This window comes from Hemiscyllium ocellatum, chromosome 1 (assembly GCF_020745735.1).
Source record: "Hemiscyllium ocellatum isolate sHemOce1 chromosome 1, sHemOce1.pat.X.cur, whole genome shotgun sequence".
NCBI classification, from domain to species: Eukaryota; Metazoa; Chordata; class Chondrichthyes; order Orectolobiformes; family Hemiscylliidae; genus Hemiscyllium; species Hemiscyllium ocellatum.
Window position 1 is genome coordinate 138,612,236 of NC_083401.1, and position 16,303 is coordinate 138,628,538.

General features: G+C 39.9%; 1 protein-coding gene across 1 annotated transcript in view; it reads right to left on the bottom strand.

The window, feature by feature from the left end:
• Positions 1-383: 383 nt before the first annotated feature.
• myoz2b (myozenin 2b) overlaps positions 384-16,303 on the bottom strand; it is a 39,246-nt gene continuing 23,326 nt past the window's right edge. Inside the window, exon 6 of the mRNA XM_060826422.1 lies at positions 384-2,277. Within this exon, the coding sequence (XP_060682405.1) occupies positions 2,043-2,277 (235 nt within the window). The 3' untranslated portion in view covers positions 384-2,042. The remainder of the gene's footprint in view (positions 2,278-16,303) is intronic.

Genomic DNA, 16,303 nt, shown 5'->3' on the forward strand with positions numbered 1-16,303 from the left:
GATAGTTAAGTATAGAATTAAGGGAGTACTGCATTGTTGAAAATGTCATTCTTTGAATGAGATATTAAACTGAAATGTGTTTGCTGATTTAAAAGAATGCTAAAGATCCCTTGACACTATTCAAAGAACAGTCAAAAGTTCTTCTAGTTATCTGGCTAAAATTAATCCTGAATTAACGTCACCAAAAGCGGCTCAGCTGGCTATGTTCACAGGATCTTGCTATGAATAGAATGACTTTCATGTTTTTCAGCATAGCAACAGTGATACACTTCAAAATACTTTATTACATATAAAGCACTTTCAGAACTTAAGAGTTGTAATAAGGTGCTAAATGCATTTTTTTCAACTAACCACAATATCCATAAATAACATTTAGACATCAATCAAGTTTAATCAGGTATTGGATGCTACAGTTAATAGACCATTCAAAATTGCTGTTGAAAGCTGTGTAGTAACTATATATTCTGCAAGTCTTCTCTGCCAGCGGTAAAATGAGAAAGGTCACTTATTTGCAGAATCAATATAGTATTCTGAAGTCGATAATAGAAATTCACTGGAAATCAGTGAGGTTTCTTTGGAGGATGCTTCTGATGGAGTGAAGTAATTGTACTGGTTGGACAATATTGATTCAAGATCCAGTTGTGCTGCACTGTATTGCACAATAAAGAGTCTCACTTCTTTACTCCAGTATCAAGTCAGATTCTAACAATCTGTGCTACTGTATTAATGTCAGTGCAAAGTGGCTTTCAACTAATGCAATCTGCAATCTTGAATAGTGACAGAAGCATCACAGATCAATAATAATTTCTGTTTTTATTTTGTTACATTGCATCATTTATTTTTGTTTACTGTTATAGATTTCCCCTGTTGATTGTGTTATGAAGACGTTATAGTTGGGACAGCAATTTGTTATCATTCCATGTCCTGTGACAAGTCTTGAAATATTCACACTCCAATATAATTTTAGCTGCTGCTTGTCATAGCTTAAAACATATCAATGACTAAAATTAATGCTAAGCTAAAAGAAGGGCAACCTGATAAAACTTCCAGTTTCTGCATGGATGCTTCTTTGGAATTATAGCTAATTTGTCCTCTCGTTGCACTTTAATATTAATCAGCAGTATATTTTAAAGTAATACTATCCTACCACACCCAGTTAGATAAGAACCAGACATATTTCCAACTCCTGTAGTTGCAATAACAACTGCTCAGTCAGTCAGGAAAAGGCTAACTCAGTTCATTGGCACTGTAACAAGAATATTGTGAGTCAACGTTTAGAAACCTATTGAAAAGAAATTGGATTGAAACTTTGTAAACATCCCCTCTGCTTGATGAGGTCTTGAACCACAGAAATGAAACAATTCTGAGTTTAATCCTTGCACACAACTAATGTTCTTCAGAGGCATTGGTAATGGGAATACACCTCAAACAGCAATTGGAGTTAGAAAGGGAAAAGTCAGTCACAGATTTTCTTTCTGTCCCTCTCCAGTGACCTGTAAAACTACTTGACTGTGAATTTTGGATAACAGCATCTTTGAACTAGGATGTGATTTACTTTAAAATTGCTAACACTCCTCATCAAGCCTAATGCTGGTTACTTGATAGCTGATTCTTGTCTATAGAACAAAATATCTGCTCTCGTTTCTGTTAAATGAAAGAGAGATGATACAAGGAAAGAGAACTTAAAGAAAAAGGAAAAAGCAAAAGGTTGGAAACATTTTCATTCTAGTTGACAGCTGAATGTCCTATATTTTCTTTAGGATAAACAGTAAGTTTTTGCCAAAAGATAACTGCATTGTTTAATGAATTTGCAAAAAAAAATGAGACTATAAGTTTACAAGATGTTTAATCAAATTGTTTTACAAAGGTGGGGAGAAATCCTGGCTTAACTAAACATTGAGCATTGGGATTTATATTTCAGTGTATAAAGTTTATAATTATTTGGACTATTGTTTGCTTGATATACGTGTTGACATAAAGCATTATTATTTACTTATATTGAAGGAAAATGCCTTGTCTGTAAGCAAGAGCACTGTAATATTTTAAAGATCATCTGTTTCAGGAATGGTTGCTTCCAAAGGCAGATCATCAAATATTATTGGAACGTTGTTAGATGTCCAACCTTGAGCAGTTCTGTTGAAGCTTGGCCGACCAGCAGTACCATCTTGGAAAACAGGCAACTTGAGCTCTGGTTCCAGTAATGCAAAATCCAGTTTTGGTAACTTGAAACTCATGATTTTGGAAGCTCTGTCAAAACCACCATAAGGAGTTGCAACTCTGTGGAGTTAGAAGTAAAAATTTAGGAAAACACTGACAAACTGAGTTACCCTTTGTTACCTCTAACTTTGCTCTGAGCTTCTTTAAGTATTTTGCATAACAGCTGCAATACTGTGGCATTACTGGTCTGAAACTCCAAAGTCCTCATGCGAGTTCACTGGTTTTAATTGAAAGTTCTGATCACTTCCTTCCTATATTCTTCATTCTGCTGTGAATCTAAAGTGAGTCTGAATATGCTAATATGACAGCCATGCTTCAGATCATAGGCTGCATCACAACAGTAACTACATTTCAAAAGTGCTAATTGGTTGCAAAGTGCCTGCAGCATCTTGATGTCCTGAAATGCTCCATTGAAAGGCAAGTATTTTAGGTTACCTGTCCAAAATACCACCAGCATTCTATATGTAACTTATAATTGATTCTCACCTTTTCAATTTTGAAGTCATGAAATGCAAATAGTGATAGATTTTTAATTTAATTTCAGAAATTTGGAGGAAAAATTTTTACTGACCCAGGGCAGAATTTAATGTAGGTAACAGGAGCTCAGCTTATTGTACAATCAGTGAGAGGTCCATATTATCACTTTCAGGAAGGACCACTGCATTAAGTGGCCATCAGGCAGAGGCAGAAAGCTGGTTGGGCAGCATTCCACCCACTTCAATACTGCCCAGCCAATAAATACACCATGAGGTAGGGCATTAAATTCTGTCCCTTGATTTTGCACACCTAATTTGCTTTGGTATTGGTAAGGTGAATATTCCACTTTCGACTGCAACAGTATCTGGTTATAAATATAGATTTGTTAGAGAATTAAGTGTAACTAAATAGGGCAGAACACATAGATATTAATATTCAAAGCTAAAGATATATGTAGGACTTAAACATAAATAACTATCACAGCTAACAAGAATAGGATACTTAAAAAAGGGGGGGACATGGGGAAACACATATACGTCATAAATTAAATTAGTTTTCAATAACAAAAATCATAAACCATAGTTTAATCACTAAAAACAGGCTTGGAAAGATATATTGCAATATTACAACTAGACATGAAAGTAAAATTTTATTTTCTGAAGCAATACAGGAATGATTTATCAGATAAGAATGGCAAAGATCCAGATCACATGAATACTATTAAAGTCCAGGATGAAACAACACTCATAAAAACAGAGAAATGAAACATATTTACTGATAAAACTTTAACTATGTTTTTCTTTAAGATTGAAAGAATAAAGGGGAAATGAAAGCAATATCCCCATAAAAAAAAACTTACATTTAATGAAGGATTATTTTAAGAAAAAATGAATAAAAAAGAAATGGAAGAAGTGTGAAAAAAAAAGATAAAAATTCACAACTTGTAAAGGAATTGTCACTGATTAATTAAAGAATAATACTTGAAATTTCACAACAGTTCAGTAGGAGGGTGACTGGACTTAACATTAACTCTGCTTTCTCTCCACAGATGCTGCCAGACCTGCTGAGTTATTCCAGCAATTTCTCTTTTTTGTTTCACATTAATAAAGTTACTTAAAGAAGTCATGCATCAGTAACCAGGTATGAGCCACTTCATCATTGGGCATATGTTTGTTGCATGCTGCCTTTTACTAGCAACATAGAATTTGCAAAGTATTTGGACTACGAACATGGAGAAGCATGGAAAATTATGAACTTGTCAGGCTATTTAAAGTAGTTACCAAAATGCTGAAAAGAAACAACATTACATCAGCTTAATAGTTGATTTGAATTTAAACAATGTGATTTGGATTTAAATTCTATTTTTGTCAGACATTTGCATTCCGGCTTTCCCTCAGGAGTGAATTTTGCCAGGCAAAGACACATTATTCCACAGAAAGAAAGAAGAAAACTGCATAAAATTGCAATGGGAACTTCTACTTCAACTAAGTCTCTTGTTAGCATGAAAATAAAATGGATGGCATTTTTGGAGATTAATTTAATGTGAATTTAATGTAAGCTCTACTGCAAAACATGTCAGAGTCCAATTTGATTTGGGGGAATGGGGAAAGACAATATAATGAGCCAGAAAGCAAGATCTCCTGAAAACATTGTTGTCAAAACTTTGCTCATGTGGTTGATTATATATTGATGAGGATAAACAGTAAATGTAGATTTTTAACAATATATTTTCATGTGTATATACAGTATACTATTTTTCCTTAGATATACCTTGGGCAACTGTCTGTGTGGATTTTGCACATTCTCCCCATGTCTGCATAGGTTTCCTCCAGGTGCTCCAAATTCCTCCCACAGTCCAAAGATGTACAGGTTGGGTGAATTGGCCAGGCTAAATTGCCCATAATGTTAGGTGGATTAGTCAGGGGTAAACGTAGGGGAATGGGTCTGGGTGGGTTGCTCTTCAGAGGATTGGTGTGGACTTGTTGGGCCGAAGGGCCTGTTTCCACACTGTAGGGAATCTAATCTAATCATTCCACAGTTCTGGTGAAACACTGATAAATGTGGCTCCTGAGTATTGTACATGTGCATTATATTTTCCAAGGTCAAACTTCTAATTTAACACTCCAATTAAATTATTACTACACTACTGAAAAATATGATTATTCTTAAAACATCGCTAAAAGATCTACCATTCATGTAATCTCAGACTGCTATTCTGAGAGCTGATGATTTTATTTTGCCTGAATGCAAATGTCTGTGTTTGATTGCAAGTACTTGGTAGGTCAAGTAAAACTTTTCCCTTTGTTTTTATTGCATTCCTTAATGAGTATCTGATTTCTCTAAAATAGTGATCTAAGTTTAACAGAACAGAAGAATGTTTAATAACCTCTATAGTACTCCTGCAAAGGTATCAGCCCAGGAACATTTATAAAGGCAAAGTATGGAATCTTTTGTTTTCAGAGATGGTGAATTTGGAGGGGGAAAGGGCAATTAATTGTACAGGATGGTGCTATATATAGAAACATTGCCACTTCTGCCAGAATTAAGTTCTGTACAGGAAGGCCCATCATTGACCACGTACAGATCGTTCTACTGTAACGCATGTTTCGTTAATGCGAATTTGCTGTAACATAATTGACAAATTGGGGACACCGTTTCAATCGCACAAACTTTTAAAATGTGTATTGGCTGTAACACGATTTCAGTCCCATTAGTTTAAATGGTGCTGCTATTACATGATTTTCTTATAACACGGGGTTTTATGAGAACGGAACTACCACGTTATAGCAGGACTGACAGCAGGAACAAATTACTGTAGATGCTGCAATCTGTATTGAAGATAACAGCAGCGCAGGAAGCATTAATGGAGAGAGAGCAAGCTAATGTTTCAAACCTAGATGACTCTTCATCAGAGCTTGCTCTCTTTCCATGGATGCTGCCTTACCCGTTGTGATCTCCAGTATTTATTGTTTCCAACATGAAACATCTTGTTCTGTATTCCTAATGAAGAGCTCAAGCCCGAAACATCGATTCTTGTGCTCCTCGGATGCTGCCTGACCTACTGTGCTTTTCCAGCACTACACTTTTCGACTCCAGTGTCTTCAGTCCTCACTTTCTCCATCTTGTTCTGCTGCCAATTGACCCTCTTAAGTGGCTAAATAATAACCATGTAAGAGTCTTAACCTGGAACTGCAAGGATTAATGCAGTTGCCGATGGGCTTGTCACAATGTGCTGTTCATGACTCTGCTGTCCTGCAGGCAACCTGTCTCCTTGGAAAAGGGGTGTCTCTTGTTCAAAGGCAACACCCGACTGAGACACTAGACTTTGTGTGGGAGTGAGGTCTGACCACTGGCAATCCTGGCATTTTGAATCCAGTTGGTCTTAACGCTACCTGATTGGTGTGTGGCCAGCTGGCCTTCCCTGAAAGAGACAACACAGGTCTTTCACAAAGTCTCCAGCCAGCTGGCGAGAGACACCGGCTGACTCAGATTCTCCTCAAAAAGACAATCTAACTATTCACTGTTAGTGTCCAAAATTCTTTCCATAATTTCTATTTATTAAAAGTTTGTACTTCTTTTCTCAATTAATGTCCGTTTTAACTGTTGATTCTGCCTTCAAGTCACAGTAAGAAGGCACAGCTTGAGTTTATCCTTATCCTGTAATTTTGCTGATAGGTATGCTAAATTTGTTTCTGTCGACAATGAAGGACACTATGAATGATGTACTGGGATATATTTAAACTGAAGACATTCTACAGATACTGAATATCTGCCCTCTGGTAAAGAGAAAATACTTTCTAAGATAAGGCTTTTAAAATGTGTTAAATGCTTTGTAATATTTCCATGTTATATTTGAGGCACTTCATTAACATGTATTGAAGTTAAACTATACAGGTCAATTTAAGTCTTAGAAAACTGTTATAATGTTTTGTTTTCAAGAAACTAAAGCCTCCTATTGTTTCACAAGTTATTAATATGAATTAACTAACTAGTACTTTCCGAGCTGACCTCACCTCATTATTACATGTATGAATTCCAGCAGCTTCCAAATTCTGTCTGCAAGTCATATTTTAGAATTATAAACTGTAGCATTAACCCATAAGTTTCAAGTAACGTTAGTGTATTGACCTAGTTTACATCGGTTTCCTATTTGATATTTTACTTTGTATGTATATTGATCACTGATAACCTGCATGAATTCTACTTTGTCAACATTGCACTGAATACTTCCACAGACAAAATACATTAACAGGCTTCATGGTTTGGCCAAGAGTGAAGAGTGGAGAATCATGATTGGGAGTGTCTCACTTGAACATTACTATTTATCAAGAGTCTATTTTACTGGAACTGTATAGGCAGAGCGCACACTGAGCAAGAGCAGACACAAGACTGCTGAGTAAATGAGGTAATATATTTGGGCAGTTGCTTTACCCAAAAATCAACTTAGGTGGTGTCTCCCACCCATCCTACACATCTAACACCGCCCCCTCTCCAAAAAAAAGGGTTATGTGTGTCAATTTGACAATGCGGCTGTTTTTTTTCAATAGTCTCTTTGGGAATTCAGAACAGTGGGAATGGATGTTCGGCCAGTTGTATGCTCCTTCTTTAGGATGTGGGAGATAAGGACCACCACTAGTGCCCCATTGACTTCATCTGTGGGAAGTGCATCCAACTCCAGCTCCTCAAAAACTGCGATAGGGCCTGGAGCTGTAGGTGGAGCTGGATGAACTTTGGATAATTCAACAAAGGTCGAGCAGTGGATGTGCTGGATATGGACTTCAGTAAGGTATTTGATAAGGTTCTCATGATAGGCTCATTCATAAAGTCAGGAAGTATGGGATACAGGGAGATTTGGCTATTTGGATTCAGAATTGGTTGGCTGACAGAAGGCAGAGAGTGGTTGTAGAGGGAAAATATTCTGCCTGGAGGTCAGTGTTGAATGGGGTCCCTCAGGGCTCTGTTCTTGGGCTTCTGCTCTTTGTAATTTTTTATAAATGACTTGGATGAGGGGATTGAGGGGTGGGTTAGTAAATTTGCAGATGACACAAAGGTTGGCAGTGCCAGCGAAAGGGCTATTGCAGGATGCAGCATGTCATAGACAAGATGCAGAGCTGGGGTGAGAAATGACAGATGAAGTTCAACCAGAATAAATGCAAAGTGATGCATTTTGGAAGGTCGAACTTGAATGCTGAATATACAATTAAAGACAGGATTCTTGGCAGTGTGGAGGAACAGAGGGATCTGGGTGTGCACATACATAGATCCTTCAAAGTTGCCACCCAAGTGGATAGGGTTTTTAAGAAAGCATATGGAATTTTGGCTTTCTTTAAAGGGGGATTGAGTTTAAGAGCCGCAAGGTTTTGTTTCGGCTCTACAAGTCCCTGGTGAGATCACACTTGGAATACTGTATCCAGTTCTGGTTGCCCAACTATAGGAAAGATACAGAGGCTTTGGAAAGGGTGCAAAGAAGGTTTACCAGGATGCTGTCTGGACTGGAGGGCTTGCCTTACAGAACATAGAACATAGAACAGTAGAACACAGAATAGGCCCTTCAGCCCACGATGTTGTGCCGACCATTGATCCTCATGTATGCACCCTCAAATTTCTGTGACCATATGCATGTCCAGCAGTTTCATAAATGTCTCCAATGACCTCGCTTCCAAAACTGCTGTTGGCAACGCATTCCATGCTCTCACAACTCTCTGTGTAAAGAAGCCGTCTCTGACATCCCCTCTATACTTTCCTTCAACCAGCTTAAAACTATGACCCCTCGTGTTAGTCATTTCTGCCCTGGGAAATAGTCTCTGGCTATCGACTCTATCTATGCCTCTCATTATCTTGTATACCTCAATTAGGTCCCCTCTCCTCTTTTCTCCAATGAAAAAAGTCTGAACTCAGTCAACCTCTCTTCATAAGATGAGCCCTCCAGTCCAGGCAGCATCCTGATAAACATCCTCTGAACCCTCTCCAAAGCATCCACATCTTTCCTATAATAGGGTGATCAGAACTGGATGCAGTATTCCAAGTGCGGTTTAACCAAAGTTTTATAGAGCTGCAACAAGATCTCAAGACTCTTTAACTCAATACCCCTGTTAATGAAAGCCAAAACACCATTTGCTTTCTTAACAACCCTGTCCACTTGGTGGCCATTTTAAAGGATCTATGTACCTGCACACCAAGATCCCTCTGTTCCTCCACACAGCCAAGAATCCTATCCTTAATCCTGTACTCAGCTTTCAAATTCAACCTTCCAAAATGCATCACCTTGCATTTATCCAGGTGGAACTCCATCTGCCACCTCTCAGCCCATCTCTGCATCCTGTCAATGTCCCGCTGCAGCCTACAACAGCCCTCTATACTGTCAATGACACCTCCAACCTTTGTGTCATCTGCAAACTTGCTGACCCATCCTTCAATCCCGTCATCCAAGTCATTAATAAAAATTACAAACAGTAGAGGCCCAAGGACAGAGTCCTGTGGAACACCACTCATCCCTGACTTCCAGGCAAAATATTTTCCTTCTACTAACACTCGCTGTCTTCTGTTGGCCAGCCAATTCTGTATCCAGACAGCTAAGTTCCCCTGTATCCCATTCCTCCTGACCTTCTGAATGAGCCGACCATGGGGAACCTTATCAAATGCCTTGCTGAAGTCCATATACACCACATCCACAGCTCAACCCTCATCAAGTTTTCTAGTCACATCCTCAAAGAACTCGATAAGGTTTGTGAGGCATGACCTGCCCCTCTCAAAGCCGTGTTGATTGCATTTAATCAAGCCATGCTCTTCCAGATGGTCATAAATCCTATCCCTCAGAATCCTTTCTAACACCTTGCAGATGACAGATGTGAGACTTACTGGTCTGTAATTGCCGGGGATTTCCCTATTTCCTTTCTTGAAGCAAGGAATTACATTTGCCTCTCTCCAGTCCTCAGGTACGACTCCAGTGGAGAGTGAGAATGCAAAGATCTTCGCAAGTGGCGAAGCAATTGCATTTCTCGTTTCCCAAAGCAGCCGAGGACAAATCTGGTCCCGGCCTGGCAACTTGTCAATCTTAATGTTTGACAAAATTTTCAGCACATCAGCTTCCTCCATTTCTATCCATTCCAGCATGCACAGCTGCACTTCAAAGGTTTCAGTCACTACAAAGTTCATTTCTTTCATAAACACAGAAGCAAAAAAAAATCATTTAGGGTTTCCCCTACCTCTTCAGACTCCACACACAAGGTCCCTATGCTATCCCTGATTGGCCCTCCTCTTTCTTTGACCATTCTCTTATTCTTCACATAAGTGTAAAATGCCTTTGTGTTCTCCCTAATCCGTGAAGAAAGGTTGAATAAGCTCAGACTTTTCTCTCTGGAGAGAAGGAGGAAGAGAGGAGACCTGATTGAGGTACACAAGATAATGAGAGGAATAGACAGAGTTAAATAGCCAGAGACTTTTTCACAGGGCAGGATTGACTGGTATGAGGGGTCATAGTTTTAGGATATTAGGAGAAAGGTATAGAGGAGACGTCAGAGGTAGGCTCTTTACGCAGAGTTGTGAATGCATGGAATGCGTTGCCAGCAATGGTGGTGGAAGCAGAGTCATTAAGCGACTGCTGGACATGCGCATGGATGGCAGTGAGTTGAGGGGTACGTAGGTTGTTACTATATTTTACATTTGGATTAAACCTCAGCACAACATCGTGGGCCAAAGGGCCTGTTCTGTGCTGTACTTTTCTATGTTCTATGTTCTATTTGGGAGGCGGAGGGGGTAATAGAGAGGAGTTACAGTCACCTCAGGTATATGACAAATTTAGATGGGTTTACAGTCAGGGGACAGAAAGGGAACAGGCAAACAGTTCAGGGATCACATGTGGCCATTTCCCTCAATAATAAGTATGCCATTTTGGATACTGTTAACGGGTGGGAGGGATCCTGTTAATGACCTACCAGGAATAAGCCATAGTGGCCAAGCCTCTCACATTGAGCCTGAGTCTGTGGCTCAGAAAGGATGGGGGGAGAATAGAAAAAACACTAGTGGTAGGAGACTCAATATTTAGTGGAACAGACAAAAGATTCTGTGGCCGTGAACAGGTCTCCCAGAACGTAGTTATCTCCCAGGTGCCAGTGTACGAGATGTCTCCAATCAAGTCTATAAGATTCTGGATGTAGGTTTGCTCACTGAGCTGGAAGGTTCATTTTCAGATGTGTTGTCACCATACTAGGTAACATCTTCAGTGAGCCTCCAGAAGAAGCTTCGGAAACATCTGAAAAAGAACCTTCCAGCTCAGCTAGCAAACCTACCTCCAGAACCTCAACCGGAGCTACAAATCTTCTCAAAACTCGCTTATAATATTCTGAAGGTGAAAGGTGAGCAGCCAGAAGTCATGGTTCACACTGGCACTAATGACATAGCCCAGGAAAAGGGATGAGGATATAAAAAGTGATTTCAGGGAGTTAGGTTGGAAGCTAAAAAGCAGGACGAGCAGAGTAGTAATCTCAGGATTACTACCGGTGCTACGTCCTGGTGAAGCAAGGACCCAGGGAGCGAGTGCAGCTAAACACGTGAATGCAGGGTTGGTGTAGGAGGGAAGGCTTTAGATACATAGATTATTGGGGTGCCTTCTAGGGAAGGATGGACCTATACATGAAAGACGGGTTGCACTTAAACTGGAGGGGCGCCAATGTCCCATGCAGGAGATTTGCTGGAGCACTTCGGGATGGTTTAAACTAGTTTGGCAGAGGGGTAGGAACTATACTCACAGATCAGAGGAGAGGATAGTTGTTGAATGGGCAGAAATGGAATGCAGAGAGTCAGTCAGGAAGGATACATAGTTGATAGGGCAAAGGGATGGGCTTAAGTATATCTGTTTAATGCAAGTAGTGTCAGGAATAAGAGTGATGAACTTAGAGCATGGATCAGTACTTGGAATTATGATGTTCTGGTCACAATGGAGACATGGATTTCACAGCGCCAGGAATGTTTGCTGGATGTTCCAGGGTTTAGATATTTTAAAAAGAACAGAAAGGGGTAAAAGGCAAGGGGGAGTGCATCACCGTTGCAGAAAAGGAGGTTGTTGTGGAGGGTTTGTCTACTGAGTCAAAATGGGTAAAAGTCAGTAACAGGAAAAGAGCAGTCGCTTTATTGGGTGTTTTCTATAGACCTCCCCCAGTAGCAGCAGGCAAGTGGGAGAACAGATTGGACAGCAGATCTTGGGAAGATGCGGGTGCAACAATTATTGCTATGGGTGATTTCAACTTCCCCAATATTGATTGGAACGTCCTTAGTGCAGATGGTCTGAATGGAGCCAATTTTGTCAGGTCTGTCCAGAAAGGATTCCTGACTCATTATTTTGAAAGGCCAACTAAGGGGAGGCCATATTGGATTTGGTGGGAGGCAACGGGCCAGACCAGGTGTCAGATCTCTCAGTGGGAGAGCATTTTGGTACAGTGACCATAACTGCCTCACCTTTACCATAGCCATGGAGAGGGATAGGAACTGACAGTATGGGAAGGTATTTAACTGGGGGAGGGGAAATTATACTGCTATTAGACAGGAGCTGTGGAGTATAAATTAGGAACAATTATTCTATGCGAAATGCACAACAGAGATGTGGAGGCTGTGTAAGGAGAACTTGTTGTGAGTGTTGGACAAATTTGTCCCACTGAGACAGGCAAGGAATGGTAAGGTGAGGGAGCTTTGGATGACAAGAGCAGAGGAGTTTATCCTCAAAAGGAAAAAGGAAGCTTACTTAAAGGGTGAAGAAGCAAGGATCTGGTACAGCTTTAGAAGATTACAGGGTGGCTAGGAAAGAACTAAAAAATGGACTGAGGAGAGCTAGGAAGGGACACAAGAAAGCTTTGGTGGGAAGGATTAAGGAAAACCCAAAGGTGTTCTACACATACGCGAGGAATAATAGAATATTCAGAGAGAGGGTAGAGCAAATCAGGGATAATGGAGGGAACTTATTCCTGGAGTCTGAAGAGTTATGGCAGGCCCTAAATGAGTTTTTTGCTTACATATTTACGAGAGAGAGGGACCTTGTTGATAATGAGAACACAGTGGTCCAGGCTAATAGGCTTGAACAGATTAATATTAGGAAAGTGGATATGCTGGAAATTCTGGGAAGCATCAAGATAGTAAGTCCCCAAGGACAGGCCAGATATATCCAAGGTTACTATGGGAAGTGAGGAATAAGCTTGCTGTACCTCTGGCGATGATCTTTGGATCCTCACTCTCCACAGGAGTAGTACTGGATGATTGGAGGAGGTGAATGTTGTTCCTCTGTTCAAGAAAGGGAATAGGGAAATCCCTGGTAATTACAGACCAATCAGTTTTGCATCTGTGGTAAGCAAGGTACAGGAAAGGATTCTGAGGGATAGGATGTATGACTATTTGGAAAAACATATTTTGATTAAATATAGTCAGCATGGCTTTGTGAGAGGCAGGTCATGCCTCACAAGCATTATTGAATTCTTTGAGGATGTGACAAGACAAGTTGATGAAGGTTTAAAAATGTGTTGCTGGAAAAGCGCAGCAGGTCAGGCAGCATCAGAGGAACAGGAGAATCGACGTTTCGGGCATAAGCCCTCCTTCAGGAATCTTCGATTCTCCTGCTCCTTTGATGCTACCTGACCTGCTGCGCTTTTCCAGCAACACATTTTTAAGCTCTGATCTCCAGCATCTGCAGTCCTCACTTTCTCCAAGTTGATGAAGGTTGAGCAGTGGATGTGCTGTATATGGATTTCAGGAAGGCATTTGATAAGTTCCCCATGGTAGGCTCATTCAGAAAGTTAGGAGGTATTGGATACAGGGAAATTTGGCTGTCTGGATACAGACTTAGCTGGCCGAAAGAAGACAGTGGATAGTAGTGGATGGAAAGTATTCTTCCTGGAGGTTGATGACCAGTAGTGTCTGGCAGGGATCTGTTCTTCAGCCTCTGCTCTTTGTAGGTCTTATAAATGACATGAATAAAGAAGTGGAAGAGTGGATTAATAAGTTTGCTGATGACACAAAGGTGAGTGGTGTTGTAGACTGTGTTGAGGACTGTTGCAGGCTACAACAAGTCGTTGACAAGTTGCAGATGAGCTGAGAAGTGGCAGATGGAATTCAACCTGGATAAATGCAAAGTGATTCATTTTGGAAGGTCATATTTGAATGCTGAATACAGGGCAAAAGACAGGATTCTTGGCAGTGTGGAGGAACATCGGGATCTTGGGCCCACGTACATAGATCCCTCAAATTGCCACCCAAGTTGATAGGGTTGTTAAGAAGGCATATGGTTTTTTGGCTTTCATTAACAGGGGAGATTGAGTTTAAGAGTCGTGAGGTTTTACTGAAGCTCTACAAAACCCTGGTTAGACCACACTTGGAATATTATGTCCAGTTCTGGTCACCTCATTACAGTAAGAATGTAGATGCTTTAGAGAGGGTGCAGATGAGATTTACCAGGATGCTGCCTGGATTGGAGAGCTTGTCTTCTGAAGAGAGGTTGAGTGAGCTAGGGCGTTTCAAACTGGTGAGAAGAAGGAGGAGTGGTGACTTGATAGAGGTGTACAAGGTAATGAGAGGAATAGATATAATAGATAGCCAGAGACTTTTTGATTGGGCAGAAAAGGCTGTCATGAGGGGTCATAATTTTAAGGTGATTGGAGAAAGATATGAGGAGATGTCAGATTTGGGTTCTTTACGCAGAAGATGGTGGGTGCGTAGAATGCACTGCCATAAGTGGTGGTATAGTCAGAGACAGTTTGAACATTTAAGCGACTGCTGGACAAGCACATGGATGACAGTAAATTGAGGGGTGTGTAGGTTAGGTTGATAATTAGATCAAGATAAATGCTTGGCACAACGTCGTGGGTTGAAGGGCCTGTACTGTGCTATACTGTTCTTTGTTGTATGTACTGCATTGCTGCAAAAGTTTGAAGTAATTTTCTCATGTTTCTCAGTGTGTTTCAATTTTAAGCTTATTAGCTATGATAGGGAATCTGTATTTTTGAAGATAGATTCGGAGAATATTTATGAATAATTGTCTTGCTTTACTATAACTTCAGTGAAGTATGAAAATTGTGAGATTAGTTGTTCATATACTTTGAAATGCTAAATTATTTCCTTCTGGATGCATCAAAAGCAGCTGGAACAGAAACCTGTGATTAAATCATGTTTCATCTGCTTTAACTTGAGTACTTCTGGCATCCTTCGAAAACCACTATTAATATCTGGTGGGGTCACCATTGGAGAGATACAGAACTGGACTTGCCATGTAAGTACTATGGTCACAATAGCAGCTTAGAGGCTAGGAATCTTGCAGCGTGTAACTCATCTCCTGACTTACCAAAGCCTGCCCACAAGGTACAAGTCATGAGTGTGACGGAATACTCCTCACTTGCTTGGATGAGTGCAACTCCAACAATACTTAAGAAGCTTGATACCATTCAGGCCAAAGCAGCCTGTTTGATTGGCAATACATCCACATTCAGTAAATCCACCACCAATGCTCAGTTGTAGCAGTATGTGCCTTCTACAAGATGCATGGCAGAAATTCACAAACGTTCCTCAGACAGTACATTTCAAACCCACAATCACTATGATTGGAAAGACAAGAGCAACAGATGCAGGGGAACATCACCTTTAAGATTCTCTCTAGGCTTCAATCAATCTTACTTGGAAATTTATCACCATTGCTTCAGTGTTTCTGGGTCAAAATCCTGAAACTCTCTCTCTAACAGCCCTGTGGGCTGAGCAAGATGAATGCAGCATTCCAAGAAGGCTAACTCACCACTCCCTTCTCAAGGACAATTAGGGATGGACAATAAATGCTGATCCAGCCAGCGATATCCAAATACCACAACTGAATTTTTAAAAAAATGATTGTGATGTGAAATCTAATGATTCAAGTTACACTTTATGGAGTGGATATTTCAATAGTTGCTTGACACTCATTTATTTTTCCATGATGTGTACTGCAATGATCCATGTCACAGGAAGTTATATAAAGCTATTACATGGAAATAGCTGTTTGAGTAGAACACTTAAGTTATTTCCTTTCATTAGGAAATAGCTCTGAGCTTCAATAGTAGCGATGTATAACTGAAAGTTTCCCAATGGACATTCTACATGCTAGTTAAATTAGATTTTGAATTTTTTTTATGAGAAAGTACAGATAATGATGTAGTTAATGTGATTAAATACAAAAGAATCTTTTCTTCATTTTATAAAATTCAATAAAATCAGCTCGTCAATATATGTTTATAAAGCAGCAGCAACATGTTTTCGTTTGTGAGGCTAATCGCACTGTGGTTTGGAATTGAGTTTTCATGTTAGTTACTAGAACATGACAGGCAGCTTTCTCTGCAAACCACCCACATGGAATATAACAGGGAAGTACCTTAGGTCCATATTTCAAATTTGCATTCTTTCCACTGATTTTGTCATCAACCACCTCTACCCTTAAACTCTAACCCCTGTTACTTGACCCTTGACGAGCTCTGCTGTATTCAGCAGTGTTTTAATCTTATCACAGATACTAATCATTAGACTTAGTGTAATGTCTTTTCTGTAGATATCAATGTAAACAAGAAAGGATTGATATATTGAGTTGAATTTTCCCATTTTGAGTGAAGTG